The following is a 13688-nucleotide window of genomic DNA, read 5'->3' as shown; positions in this document are numbered from 1 at the left end:
TTCGAAACTGAATGCTTTATATCATTGGTCTCCAGCAGTACGCCCGCGAACACCGTCTATGTGTGAGTTTCTTATATATGTGAAACCGAAATTAAAAAACGAACATGAGTTATTTTACAAGTGTTGCGTTACGTGAGTCTTTTTCATAACATATTTGGTTCAGTGTACACACGTCGTAACACTAGAATACGAAGCAAATCTATTGTTGTGAGAGTTTGGTTAACAATGCTTTATATGTACATCGAAATTCGAAAATATTTCTTCTTTCTTTTAAATGAAATTTTTTTTACATCATGTTTTAGTAATTAGAACACTTAAATTTGATTTTAATAATAAGCGTTCCAGCTTCCTATACAAGGGACGTACTTGAACTGGCGTGGGATAAAATGGCAATTTGAGAATCATTCGAACCTATTTCAATATGAAACTGTATATAATTTACAATGTCTTTATGAAACACCAAAACAAAAAATGAGAATATGACGTATACATTTTAATAAAAGTTAATTTTTATATCAATATTTTATTTCATACGATTAACTTGTTTATATTTTATCAATCTCAATCCCTGCCAACTAAATAGCATGATCAAATACACCTCTGTTTTAGTATAAACAGCAGCAGCTGACTTTGTTTCATTCCACAAAGTTCCTATGGAATAACAAACAAAAACAGAGCCGTTTAATATTTTTTCTATTGTTTTGTTTTTATTTTCCCGCCAAGTTTACGCCAAAAAACTATTTTTCACACAAATTGCAACGCGCTGCACATTTTTTTTACTAAAATTTCTTTGACGAATTAGAAATATTATCAAAATATAATGGCTGACTCACCGAGTAATAAAACTTTTAACTTAAAATGAAAACTTATTTTAAATTTTATAAATTCCCTAGGTGAGCCACGAGCCAAGCGGCAAAGAGTAGATAAGGCAGGACGCTTTGCTGCTTTGGAAAAACTTAAACAGTTGAAGGGCAGTAAAAACAAATATGAGGTCCACGAAGATGTCGATAGTGTCTATGAAATAGTGGATGAACGAGAATATGCGAAAAAAGCAAAACAACTATATGGTGATGATTGGATAGAGGATGGTAAGTAGCAGCACTAATCTATAAAAGAAACATTTAAAGTAAATTTTTTATTTGTTAAGATGGCACTGGTTATGCCGAAGATGGTCGCGATTTCTTTGAGGATGAAGACGAATATTCGGATGATGATGCCGCCCATTCATCAAATAAAAACCAAAAGAAGGGTTCTAAAAAACGGCCACGTGATAATGAAAAACCTATAAAAGGCAAAGGTTCCATACGTAATCTCTTTAATAATGCCGTTCCTAAGAAAACTTCAGCAACTTCTATTAAAGATGATGACATCTTGGCAGACATTTTAGGCGAATTGCAGGATAAAACCAATGAATCAGCCTCCACATCCACCGGTAATGGTAGTGATAAAGCGCATAAAGTTATAGCGCCTGCCAGAATTGTAAGCAATACATCAAAAAAGTCAAATGCTACTGTGGCTAAAGAGTATATGAACAGTTTTATGAACAATATCAAAATGAAAGAGTCCTCCACTAAAGCCAAAGATAAGGAAAACAGTGATGATGAATTATTGGATAGTATTTTAAAATCGAAAGCCAATGCCACAATAGCAAAACCTTTGGAAATCAAAAAAGAAATTATCGCTATTAATGACAATAAAGCAGGAGAGACTATTTCCAAGGCCTCTGACAAAAGTTCGTCAGAAGTGGCAGTAACAGAAAAACTAGTTATACCCGATGATGATGACATGGATTTTAGTTGTTTGCAAGATGATGAAAATCAATTTGAAATGGAAAAAACCCTATCTTCAAAGGCCAAAACCACCAAAGACAAATCCCCAATTAAACCTGCTGCCAAAGCTACAACACCAGCAGCAGCATCCGCTAAAAAATCTTCACCCATTGACCAGGATGAAGATATACAAAATTTACTCAGCAATTGGGAAAGTATTTGTCAAATGGATAATTTTGAAGAAGAACTTACTGCCGCCACTGGTTCTTCGGATGCCAATGGTGATTCTACGGAGAATTTACGCTTCTGGTATTGGGAAGCCTGGGAGGATCCTTTACGTCGTCCGGGTGAAGTTTTTCTGTTCGGTCGCACGGCTGATGGTAAATCGATTTGTGTGAGAGTGGAAAAAATTGATCGTGTGGTTTATTTGTTGCCAAGAGAATATGTGAGTTAATGGTTTATTTAATTATTATTATATTCATTAATTTTCTGTCGTATGTTTCTTTAATTTCAGCTTTTAGATCCTATTTCCAAGGAGCCAACAAAGCAGAAAGTCACTTTGGCTGATCTTTACAAAGAATTCAATGACACTATATCGGTAGATTTGAAACTCAATGAGTTTCGTTCCCGCAAGGTGACGAAAAATTTTGCATACCACTCGATAGGCATAGATGTGCCACAGCAATGCGATTATATGGAAGTGCACTATGATGGTAAAAAACCACCACCAAATACAAAGCAAAAATTCAACTCTATAGCTCATATTTTTGGAGCGAATACAACTTCTTTAGAACGCTTTCTGTTGGATCGCAAAATAAAGGGACCCTGCTGGTTAAATTTAAAACAATACAAAGTGAATCCTGCTCCAATGAGCTGGTGTAAAACCGATGTTACTGTAAGTGAGCCAAAATATTTGGTCTTAGTCGAGAATCAAAAACCTCAACCACCGCCTGTTTTAACGTTACTGACATTAAATGTGCGCACTTCTTTGAACCCCAAAACGCTAAAGAATGAAATTTGCATGATATCAATGCTGTCACACAATCGCTTCTTTATCGATAAACCTGCCCCGCAGCCGGCCTTCAATAAACACATGTGTGGTCTGACAAGGCCTTCCTTGTGTTCGTGGCCTTTCGATTTGAATGCCAAGCTTAACAAATACAATGCCACCAAGGTGTTTAAACATGATTCAGAAAGATCTTTGATTATTTGGTTTCTCACACAGTACATGGAAATCGATGCTGATTTAATAGTGACCCACGATGCCATGGATTGCCAGCTGGATGTGTTGGCCGATCGTATTGTTACCTTAAAAATACCCCAATGGTCACGTTTAGGTCGCCTACGTATGTCTCAAGCATTCGGCAAGAAAATGTTGGATTTCTTTATTGGCCGCATGATTTGTGATGTCAAACGTTCGGCAGAGGAATGCATCAAATCTAGATCTTACGATTTGCAGACTTTGTGCCAAAATGTTTTGAAAATCAAGGCAAATGAACGCATGGATGTGAATGAGGAAGATCTCAGGGAAATGTATGAAACTGGCGACGGCATTTTGAAATTGTGCACTTTAACCATGCAAGATGCTTCCTTCATTTTACGTCTAATGTGTGATTTGAATATAATGCCCTTGGCATTGCAAATCACCAACATCTGTGGCAATGTGATGACTCGCACCCTGCAAAGTGGTCGTTCCGAGAGAAACGAATTCTTGTTATTGCATGCTTTTACGGAGAAAAATTATATAGTGCCCGATAAAAAGAAGAGGGAATATGTCGCCGCTGCTGGCGCTGGGGTTGCTAACACCACTATGGGGGAGGGAAACGATCTGGAGAATACTACAAACATAACGGCGTCTGCTGCTGGCGGTGGACGTAAAAAAGCCGCATATTCTGGTGGTTTGGTATTGGATCCTATACGAGGCCTTTACGACAAATACATCTTACTTATGGATTTCAATTCTCTATATCCCAGCATAATACAAGAGTATAATATTTGTTTTACCACCGTTCAGCAGCCCTACAATGTAGAAGATTTACCCACTCTACCAGAATCGAGTGTAGATCAGGGTATTTTGCCACAACAACTGCGGCGTTTGGTTGAGTCTAGACGTGAAGTCAAAAAGCTAATGGCTGTACCGGACTTATCACCCGAATTGCAAATGCAATATCACATACGTCAAATGGCTTTGAAGTTGACAGCCAATTCCATGTATGGTTGTTTGGGTTTTGCCCACTCCAGATTCTTTGCCCAACATTTAGCCGCTTTGGTCACACACAAGGGTCGAGAGATTTTAATGAATACCAAATCGTTGGTACAAAAAATGAACTATGAAGTGGTTTATGGCGATACAGATTCCATAATGGTGAATACCAACATCACCGATTATGAACAGGTGTTCAAAATTGGCAGCACCATTAAACAGAATGTGAATAAGTTGTACAAACAATTGGAATTGGATATTGATGGTGTGTTTAGTTGTCTATTGTTGCTGAAGAAAAAGAAATATGCTGCTGTAAAGGTGGTTAAAACGGCTAAAGGTTAGTAAACAATATAATTAAAGGTTTTTATTGTAAACATCACTTTAAATATTATGCACAAATTTTATAGTCGAATAGCCGAATCGATCCTAATATTCAGCCAAATTCGAAGATTTTTTAATACATTATTAAAATCTAAAAATTTATAATGTCCTATATTTGTGTTATTGTTGTAACAGCAGTAGTTACAGTAAGTTGATAACCCATGCCCGAGTAAACTCGGGTCATTCTCGATCGTAGAACCGGGTGTCGTGGGATTTATATTTTCCAGTTGTCATTTATGGTGGACATATTTGTTCAATTTCGTAGAATACTATTTTTTAGACAACAATTTTCCAGTATAATTTTTTAATTATTGGATTGCTTAGTTAGACATTTTTTAATAACATACAAGTCCTCGGGTTTGTATTGGTATTTTAATAAAATCATATTAATAGTCGGACCGAATATTAGGTTTCGGTTTGAAAAAACCGGTTTCGGTGGGACTCTAATCATTTTATATAGGTAAGACCGGGTCAAAATTTTAAACATAGTTAAGGCATAATCAATGTTTAAATATATTTTTTTCATACAAAAAAAAATATTTAAACATTGATTAAGCTTAACTATGTTTAAAATTTTGATAAGTTACCCGGCCTTAGAAACAAAAATGTTCGTCATGGGTTCGGACCTTACACATTCCAAATTTGATAAAATTTGCTCATACAAAATTTTAAGTTGCTCAAAAATTTTTAATTCGCTTTTGGTTGTCTTTAATCGATGTTTAAATCAGAGACCGAAAATAACGGGTTCACTTTCATTTCAATGGTAAATTCTCATTCACAGCCATTTAAAAATAATTCATTGTGATATATCACTAAGAGAGTGATTTATTCGATAACATTTTAGGTTTGGGGTTGAGAGAAACAGAAAAGAAACAAACACAAATAATTTGGATGAGTGATTTATAATTTATTTTTTTCGTAAAGGTCAGCTTGTGACTTTTATTTGCGAACATAAAAAATAAATCACAAAAATGCATTTGATGCAAATCAACGCTTAAATATATAAAATTTATCAAAAGATTAATAACAATTTAAAAAAAAATCTCATTTCTGTTACTCAGACTTCATTACTTAATACTCATCATATTATTTCCATAATTTGTCAAAAAAATACTAATAATATGTTATTGTATGTAAATAAAAGAGAAAGTAACAGTTATTAAGAACAAGAACAAATGAATTGTTTATCTCAAACCAAACCATTAAAAAATAACAAAAACGAATAAAGGCCTTACCAAACCATTTAAATAAAAATCATTTTATAACTGTTATTTTCAGTGATTTATTTTTATCACAGAAATATAAATCACAATTTGGTTTTTTTTGGTAAATGGACGAGTTATTTTCGATCTCTGGTTTAAATTTAAAATTTTATATCAGAATTGTGTAAAATTGCTCAATTTTATATAACTTTAAAAGTTATATACAATTGTCCTTGAATAAAGGATATTTCAAAAAATATATCTTCCATTTTCTAAAGATTTTCCTCAATTATAAACCATTTTACACATACAGAAAATCAGAGACCCACGAGAGGATCTTCAGATGTTTATTCGAATATTTAAATATACTGCTCTACATTTAAATGATTGCATAGAACCAATGCATGTTTGATGGATTGACTACGTTTTTAATTGGTAAAACACATTTATTGTTACAAACATTGCTGAAGATATTTTAAAAGATTTTCGAAAAAAGTAAAATGAACAAACAATTTCAATAACAAACGTATATTTAATTTCATATGTATTTCTGTATTAAATATTTGCTTTCTCTGATCATCTTTAATGATATTTTTATCATCTTGGATGATATTTTTAAGTGCTTCACTATTGACGAATTTATTTGAATTTAGGTAGGCAATTAAAATTAACATGTACAGTGACCGACAAAAGTCTACATACGACCATTATGTAACTCGCGGACTTCTAAACCATAAAAAGTAAAAGTAATGATGCAGTTTTATTTCAAATGCATTTTTAGTAATACAACAAAAAAATATCGCTAATTTTATTATTAATCACCCTTATCGTGGTTGGCGTAAACGTCATACGCCTACGACTGTTTCGTGCTAGATTAAAGAAACAGTTTGCATTTTATCTTTAATCTAGTACGAAACAGTCGTATACGTAAGACGTTTACGCCAACTTTGAAGTGAAGTGAATTTAACTTTTATTCACAAAAAATTTAAAAAAATATGTTGACAAAAGTCTACATACGATCGATCTGATCGTCAGCGAATACAAATCGAAGCAACTAAATTTTACAGTTCTGCGGACGTTACATTTTCCCATTTTTCTGAAAAATCCAACTTTAACCAAGAGTTAAAATATCAACGGATGCTCCCAAATTTTGTTCCAAAATGGATTTGTACTAATAACGATCCATATTATCCTCAATAAACCCAAACTTTCCCACTCCAGAAGCAGCGACAGTACCCCAAACCATCACACTGCCAACACCATGCTTAACTGTAGCGAGTTTTTCGGATCCATTACTGTATTTGTTTTGCTCCATACTTTATCTCTTCCATCACTTCCAAATATGTTATACTTCAACTCATCAGTGAACAAAACTCGCTTCCAGATTTCCATGTCCTTTTCAAAGAGCTTTTTGGCGAATTCCAAACGAGGTTTGCGATCCGTTCGCTAATTTACGAGGATTTCTGCTTTAATTGCCATTATTATTTGGCAATTAAAGCCAAATAATAATGGCAAACAATTCTTTGAATTGTTCGTAGATAAACAATAACTTCTGATCTTGTTGCGAGTTCTTCGGCCAATTTTGTGGTATTTACTTTTGAGTTTCTGTTGATTTCTTTTAAAATGAAGATTACATCTCTACGTTGTAGTTTCTTTGGGCGACCATTTCGCAGCTTGTTTTTAACTCTACCAGTGTTTTCAAAGTTACTGAATATTGTTTGAACTGTAGACTTAATAAATTGCATGCTTATCTGTTAGTTTTAAAAAAAAACCGGGACATGCTGTGGTCGTATGTAGACTTTTGTCAATGTTTTTTTTATTGTTTTTTATGAATAATTTTGCAAGTTTACATTGCAACAACATTTTTTTTGATGCATAGCAATAAAAATAGATTTCAAACAAAACTGCATTATTATTTTTTTTATTTACCGGATTTTCTCTAATAAAGTGGCAAAAATTGTGGTCGTACGTAGACTTATGTCGACCACTGTATACCAAATATTATCGAATTCAGATTGTAAATGTTCAAAAATTCTATTTTTTGATAGTAATTTTTCATTTTGTTCCCCTTGTTATGTTTAAGCGTGTCGGTATTCGGACGAATTTTGTCCCATATATTGTGAAATGCTGGAAATTATCCAATATTTCATTAAAATTTTTCTAAATTTTGAAGTAATTAAAATGTGTTTCTCCCCTTTTGTTGTATTACTCAGGCGAATTGAAGAAAGAGCAAGAACACAAGGGTCTCGATATTGTACGTCGTGATTGGTCCCAAATTGCCATCATGGTTGGTAAAGTCGTCCTAGACGAAGTTCTTTCGGAGAAACAACTTGACGACAAACTCGATGCTGTTCACTCACATTTGGAAAAGGTTAAAGATCAAATCCTTAAAGGTGATGTACCCCTGCCAATGTTCATGATTACCAAACAGCTGTCCAAAGCACCGGCCGATTTTAACAACACCACTTCCCAGCCTCACGTACAAGTAGCCTTGCGTATGAATAAAACACGAAATAGACGTTTTAAAAAGGGCGATATGGTTGATTATGTCATTTGTCAAGATGGCACTTCAAATCCTGCTACTCAACGTGCTTATCATTTGGACGAATTAAAGGGTAATGAGACACTGAAATTGGATAATGATTATTATTTGGCTCATCAAATACATCCGGTGGTTACACGTATGGTGGATGTTTTGGATGGTACGGATGCCAGCCGTATTGCTGAATGTTTGGGTTTGGATCCAACCAAGTTTAGAGCTCAAGTTCAAAGGTAAGTGGTATTTTTAACATAAAAGTTTGGAATTTTAATAAGGTGCCATCGGGATCCCTGATTATTATAGAATTTGTACGGTGAAATTGTCAAGTTCTATATAAAATAAAATATTTTACCGTGCATTGAATTCGCTTGAATTTGCTTGAATTCTCCCCTGCTGTCATAAAATAATTTATTTTTAGAGAAGATCAACATTATTGCACCCATATAAAATGGGATCAGCCAGCATATATTTATATTTTTATGTATTTTTAATTATATATTCCAGAACCTACGAAGAACGTGCTGAAGATTCAACCGGTGAATCGTTAATCAAATCCACTCTGCAAAAGTATCGTCAATGTGAAAAATTCAAATTCATTTGTGTTAAATGCAAAACGGAAAACATTGTGGCTGCTGCCTTTAAACCGTCGGCGAGTCATTCATATGAAGCTGTTTTACAAAAATGTACAAATGCCGAATGTACCATAAGTCCTTATCAATATGTTGTTGCCATACGCAATCAATTAATCCTGACCATGAGACAGTACATAAAACGTTTCTATCAAAATTGGTTGGTCTGTGATGATCCAGCGTGTAATCATAACAGTCGTTCTTATACCCATGTCACCAGTGGCAGCAGGCCAGTGTGTATGCGTTGTAAAAATGGTACTCTCGTACGGCAGTATACGGAAAGAGATTTGTTCAATCAGTTGAGTTATTTCCAATACATGTTTGATTTGAGCAAGCATCAACATAAAAGTAAGTGGCAAACCGTTTCTATTATAACGTTCACTTTAAAATTTTAATGATAAAGCTTCTAATTTGTGTTTGATTCTATTTTTAAGATGTAAATATTACTCCCGATGTCACGGCTGCTTATCATGTCTTGCGTGAAACTGTTGATCAACAATTACAAAAGTCAGCTTTTTGCACTATTGCCCTGTCGAAGTTGTTTATGAATTTGAAACCATTGTCGAAAAGTGATGAAATCTCACATCAAAAAATTTGTATGCCTACGGTGGCTGCTAGTTTAGCAGATTAATGTTTTTTAGTTAAGATTTTATATAAGGTAAATTTTTCAACAAAAAAAAAAATATGTATATTTTATTGCTTGCTTGCCTTTTCTTCTTTTAGAAGTGTATAAAGGTTTTATATTTCATTTTTATTGTAGATCTTAATCAATGTAAAAACGTTATACTTTTCATTTTACATACAAATACAATATTTTTACATACTCTACTTACCCACATACGTACATTTTTACAAATGTTTTATTACAATATTTTAGTTTTTTGTATAAATAAAAATCAATTTTTCTTACACACAAAAAAGAAAAATATTTCTTATCGATTGCTGTATTCTGGGTGCAGTTATGATTTGCTTTTTTTATTATTTGAACAAAATACTTTTTTTGTACGGTTCAGCTAACCAACGGCCATCATTAGTCCGCACTTGATAGCCTTTTTACCGACTTTAAATCGACTTTTTGGTCGGAAAAAAGTCGAATAGTCCATAAAAGTCGACATTTAGATTGTTCAAAAAATTTTTAATTTCAACATTAAACTAAAACTATTGCAATTTGATACACTTGCATTTTTTGTAGTGTATGCTAATATAAATAATAAATAAATGTTTATAAAATAAAGCTTTTTTCTACACAAAATTCTTCCAACATTCTTCTAACTATTATCGCCTTGATACATTTTATTTTTATTGCTAAACATTACAAAAGGAGCATCAATAAATGTAGAAACTATATATTTTTTACAAGAAATGGTAAAAAGTTGAAAAAGTCGAAAATAGTCTAAAAAAGTCGAAAAGTCGATTTAACTAAAAAGTCGAAAGTTCGAAAAGTCGACTTTTTAAAAAACGGAAAAAGTCGAAAGGTCGAAAAGTCGACTTTTTGTTTCAGCTATAGAACCCTACTCAGCACACGCCACTGCAATCACGCATAAACAGCGAAATAGGCACAAGGTCCTCAAGGCCCTAGCCGGCAGCACTTGGGGTATGGGCAAAGAAACCATTCTAACAACCTACGGTCAGTGGTTAACTATGCTGCTCGTTAAGTCATACTCTGTGGAGAAATATTCAAAGCTGTCAAAAAGCAGCGTTGAGGACAGTCACAAACTGCCTCAAACTACCTCCGAACACCACATTCACGAGGAAACTAAGGTTCTACCGGTCAGGGAACATAACGTCATGTTGCCGCAACAGTTCCTTCTGGGATGTCACCGGAGGACTTATCCAAACTACAACATCACACAGTTGGAGATTCCCCCGTAGCATGTCAGACAGGACCTTAGAAAATACGAGGAGAGCATCCCATCCTCATGTGGTCAGGGTCCCCATGACACCCTCCACATGTTCAACTGTCTAGCCAACCCTACACTACGTCCAGTGGATTGATTTATGGACCCACGCAGTAGAAGTTCTTGTATTTGATCTACTTGCAGAACCTCCAGATTAAATATTGTAATATTGGGCCTTTTCGGAAAAGGCTGGCAAAAATTGCCAACACTGTAAATGTCATGAGTTCTAAAAAGCAACAGTGAAACATGATGCGCAAAAACCCATCAAACAAGCATCACAAAAATGGCTGATGCATTGTCTGCGCATCAGCATCAGCTGATTTGCATGAGCATCGCAAACTAATCACAGATGCGCATCAAATGCAGTGCAGTGATGCATTTCCGAAAAGGCCCATTGTTCACGCTGCTACAACAACAACAACATTAGACCGCACAGTGGTTTACAAAACTTTTTATTTTGGAAATAATTCGGTAACTCGTCTTAATGAAATTTCACATAGTCAGTGATTTACCTTTTTTCGTACCAAGGTTGCTCACCTCGGGCCTACAAAATTAAAAAAAATCACCAACAATTTATTCATAGAGAATTTAGTTTTTATCCAAATGTGCAGTGTAAGCGTAAAGAGCGTTATTTACAACTTTGGTATCTTTGGTGACCTCCACTAAAATTTACCGGCAAACATTTTCGTAGAATATTTAAATCCTTAAATGTCCTTTTTTAAAGGATTTTTTTTTTGATTTTCTCAAAAAAGGGTATAATTGACCTCTAAAGAGTGGAGATAGAGGGTTAAGATCTTCCACAAAAATGTTCCCCATAAAATTCCACAGAGTTATTCTGACAATAAGAATCCCTCAGACATTAACTTACAACTTATAATTGTAGACGGTAGAATAACGTCAAACTTTGATTTTGATTTTTTTTCATATTTTCTTTTGTTTGACGTTACAAGAATTGTATAATTGAGAATTTATTTTCTACAGAGTGTACCTTATATTATTGTGTCTTGAGTTTGTATAATGTTCCCTTCGTTCAAAAAAATTAAAACATTAAGCTGGACTATAAGTTTATTCTACAAAAATGATCTACTCAACATGTCCTTTTAGAATTATAGGGTCGCTATTCTGTTCCAATCAAAAATACTCAATTTGTTGGACAGTGAAATTTCATAAACGTGTATTTTGAAATCTCTCAGCGGGAGCTAGGCTTTGATTTTACACCCATAGTTTCTTGGGGAAATTTTCGTAGATTACTTTTTTGCTATACGCCTGTTGTCCAAAAAATTGTACCCACCCTAGTACACTCCCTTCTAATCTAATCTTTTCCCTTTCGATAAATACAACTATGTGATACAAAAGCAAGGGTGCGTTCGTAAATGTAGTAATATTGCATCACTGTGATGGAACAAATGTTTGCAACCAAAGCATCTTTTAGTTTTCTGTTGTAAAGTTTGTAAGTTCCTGCATCAGTGATTCACAAAATTTTAAACAAAATTTATTTTATTTTTCATAAATTACATTAAATGTTTAAAGGGAAACCTAGACAATATGAGAAAATAGTAGATTTTTTTGGTTCTGCGGCAAAGGCCGCGTGTATAATTTAGTTTATAGCAAAGAACATAGTATGTTCTATGCAATTTTAAAATCTCTTTTTGCAATTAAGGTTTCTCTGATCGGCTCCAGCCATATTCGGTAACATAGAGTATGTTCTAGAACCCTAGAACATACTCTATTTATGCAATTTCAAAATCTCTTTTTGCAATTAAGGTTTCTCCCAATTTGAACGAATATTTCTACCATTTTTTTTTTTGTTTTAATAAAAACCCATTTAATATCATTTTATTTTATGTTCTATCGTGTAGTGAGTATTTTGTTTTTATTGAAAAAAGTTTAGATATAAAACCAATAAATTTTCCTACTAACTAATATAACAGTCGTTTTAAAAAGGCAACAATTATGACTTGAATAACAACTTAAAAATCTACAAAGACTCAAAAAATCATGAATATCTTAAAAAACGGTCCATTGGGAAATATCTAAAGGATTCGTTAAAGATATCGGTAAAAGCTGTACTAATAAGATCATTTATTATTGGCTTAATAAATGGCAAACCAATAGGCCACATACTATTGATAACACCATCCGAGACATTATCCAATCTAGCACGACCAGGAGCCAAAGCATCAGAGATATGCATCTTTAAACCGCCAATTCGATCGATTTCTATATGGACTTTTAAGAGAGAGCCCGGCTCGCCTAAACGTCTGACACTAGTAGTTTGACTGAAAGAAAATCCAAACATTCAATAGGTATGTAGTATGTATGTATATAATTGTTTAATTGAATATTTACCTGTAATCATATAAAGTCATATTCCAAAAACCTTTTCTTTTAATTGGTGTACCAAATACGGTACCCGAAAACTCATACCAACCATCCAGACTCTTTTCGGGAAAATACTGTGAATAAATTATACGTTTTTGCTCATGATCTGTATGGTATTTGGTAACTTCTGATCGGCTCCAACCATATTCGGTAACATTGCGTAGAATTAATTTAAAACCAACCAAACCTTTTTGATCACCTCGTCGGATCTCCACAAATGAGGCTCTATGCGGATCAAAAGGTTTTATGTGGTAATCAGGCACACCTAAACAAAATAATCAAATTGTAACAGTATTTTCTATAAAAACTACATTTACTTTATTTACCAGTTGGAAAGTAGGCTCTCAAATCATTAAATACATCCTTCATACACGAATCGAAATCTTCATCAAACATTTTACATTTTCCTAACAGTCTTGAGAAATCATCGTCGACGGATAGTTGACCTTGTGCCTCTGCTGAGGTTATTTTGTTGTTGAATAGAGTAATTGCCATCATAATAATGGCCAATGTTAACGACATCATCATCGTTGGCTTTGTCGTTAATGACTTGCGATCATTGTTGGTAGGTTTTATCATAGCGCTGTTGCTTTTGCTGTACTTTTATATGAACTATAAAATTAAATAAAAATAAACTTTAAATTAACTATAAAAATGGTTCATAAAAACACTGCTTTAAATTCTT

General features: G+C 33.8%; 2 protein-coding genes across 2 annotated transcripts; one reads left to right on the top strand and one right to left on the bottom strand.

Moving 5' to 3' along the window:
* The first annotated feature begins 744 nt into the window (after window positions 1-744).
* Window positions 745-9628, top strand: DNApol-alpha180 (DNA polymerase alpha catalytic subunit). The gene is made up of 7 exons (XM_065514437.1): window positions 745-836; window positions 894-1088; window positions 1148-2214; window positions 2284-4309; window positions 7769-8327; window positions 8599-9071; window positions 9158-9628. Exons 1-7 carry the CDS (start codon window positions 821-823, stop codon window positions 9352-9354), a joined length of 4533 nt encoding a protein of 1510 aa, XP_065370509.1. The 5' UTR covers window positions 745-820; the 3' UTR covers window positions 9355-9628.
* A 2827-nt stretch (window positions 9629-12455) lies between these two features.
* Jhbp16 (Juvenile hormone binding protein 16) lies at window positions 12456-13519 on the bottom strand. Its single transcript, XM_065498589.1, has 3 exons — window positions 13330-13519; window positions 12971-13268; window positions 12456-12900 (listed from the first exon to the last, which is right to left on the bottom strand). Exons 1-3 carry the CDS (start codon window positions 13499-13501, stop codon window positions 12618-12620), a joined length of 753 nt encoding a protein of 250 aa, XP_065354661.1. The 5' UTR covers window positions 13502-13519; the 3' UTR covers window positions 12456-12617.
* Between the last annotated feature and the right edge of the window lie 169 nt (window positions 13520-13688).

The sequence above is a fragment of the Calliphora vicina genome, chromosome 1 (genome assembly GCF_958450345.1).
Source record: "Calliphora vicina chromosome 1, idCalVici1.1, whole genome shotgun sequence".
Lineage (NCBI taxonomy): Eukaryota > Metazoa > Arthropoda > Insecta > Diptera > Calliphoridae > Calliphora > Calliphora vicina.
This window is presented reverse-complemented; position numbering and strand designations above follow the sequence as displayed.

What these genes read in the sequence shown, in the direction of transcription:
- DNApol-alpha180 (XM_065514437.1), top strand. An exon ending in TGATGATTGGATAGAGGATG is followed by an intron (nt 1,089 to 1,147) that starts GTAAGTAGCAGC and finishes TTATTTGTTAAG; the next exon opens with ATGGCACTGGTTATGCCGAA. An exon ending in GAGCAAGCATCAACATAAAA is followed by an intron (nt 9,072 to 9,157) that starts GTAAGTGGCAAA and finishes TCTATTTTTAAG; the next exon opens with ATGTAAATATTACTCCCGAT.
- Jhbp16 (XM_065498589.1), bottom strand. Translation starts at nt 13,501, where the DNA reads ATGATGGCAATTACTCTATTCAACAACAAAATAACCTCAGCAGAGGCA. An exon ending in GAGAGCCTACTTTCCAACTG is followed by an intron (nt 13,269 to 13,329) that starts GTAAATAAAGTA and finishes TATTTTGTTTAG; the next exon opens with GTGTGCCTGATTACCACATA. An exon ending in ATGACTTTATATGATTACAG is followed by an intron (nt 12,901 to 12,970) that starts GTAAATATTCAA and finishes ATTTTCTTTCAG; the next exon opens with TCAAACTACTAGTGTCAGAC.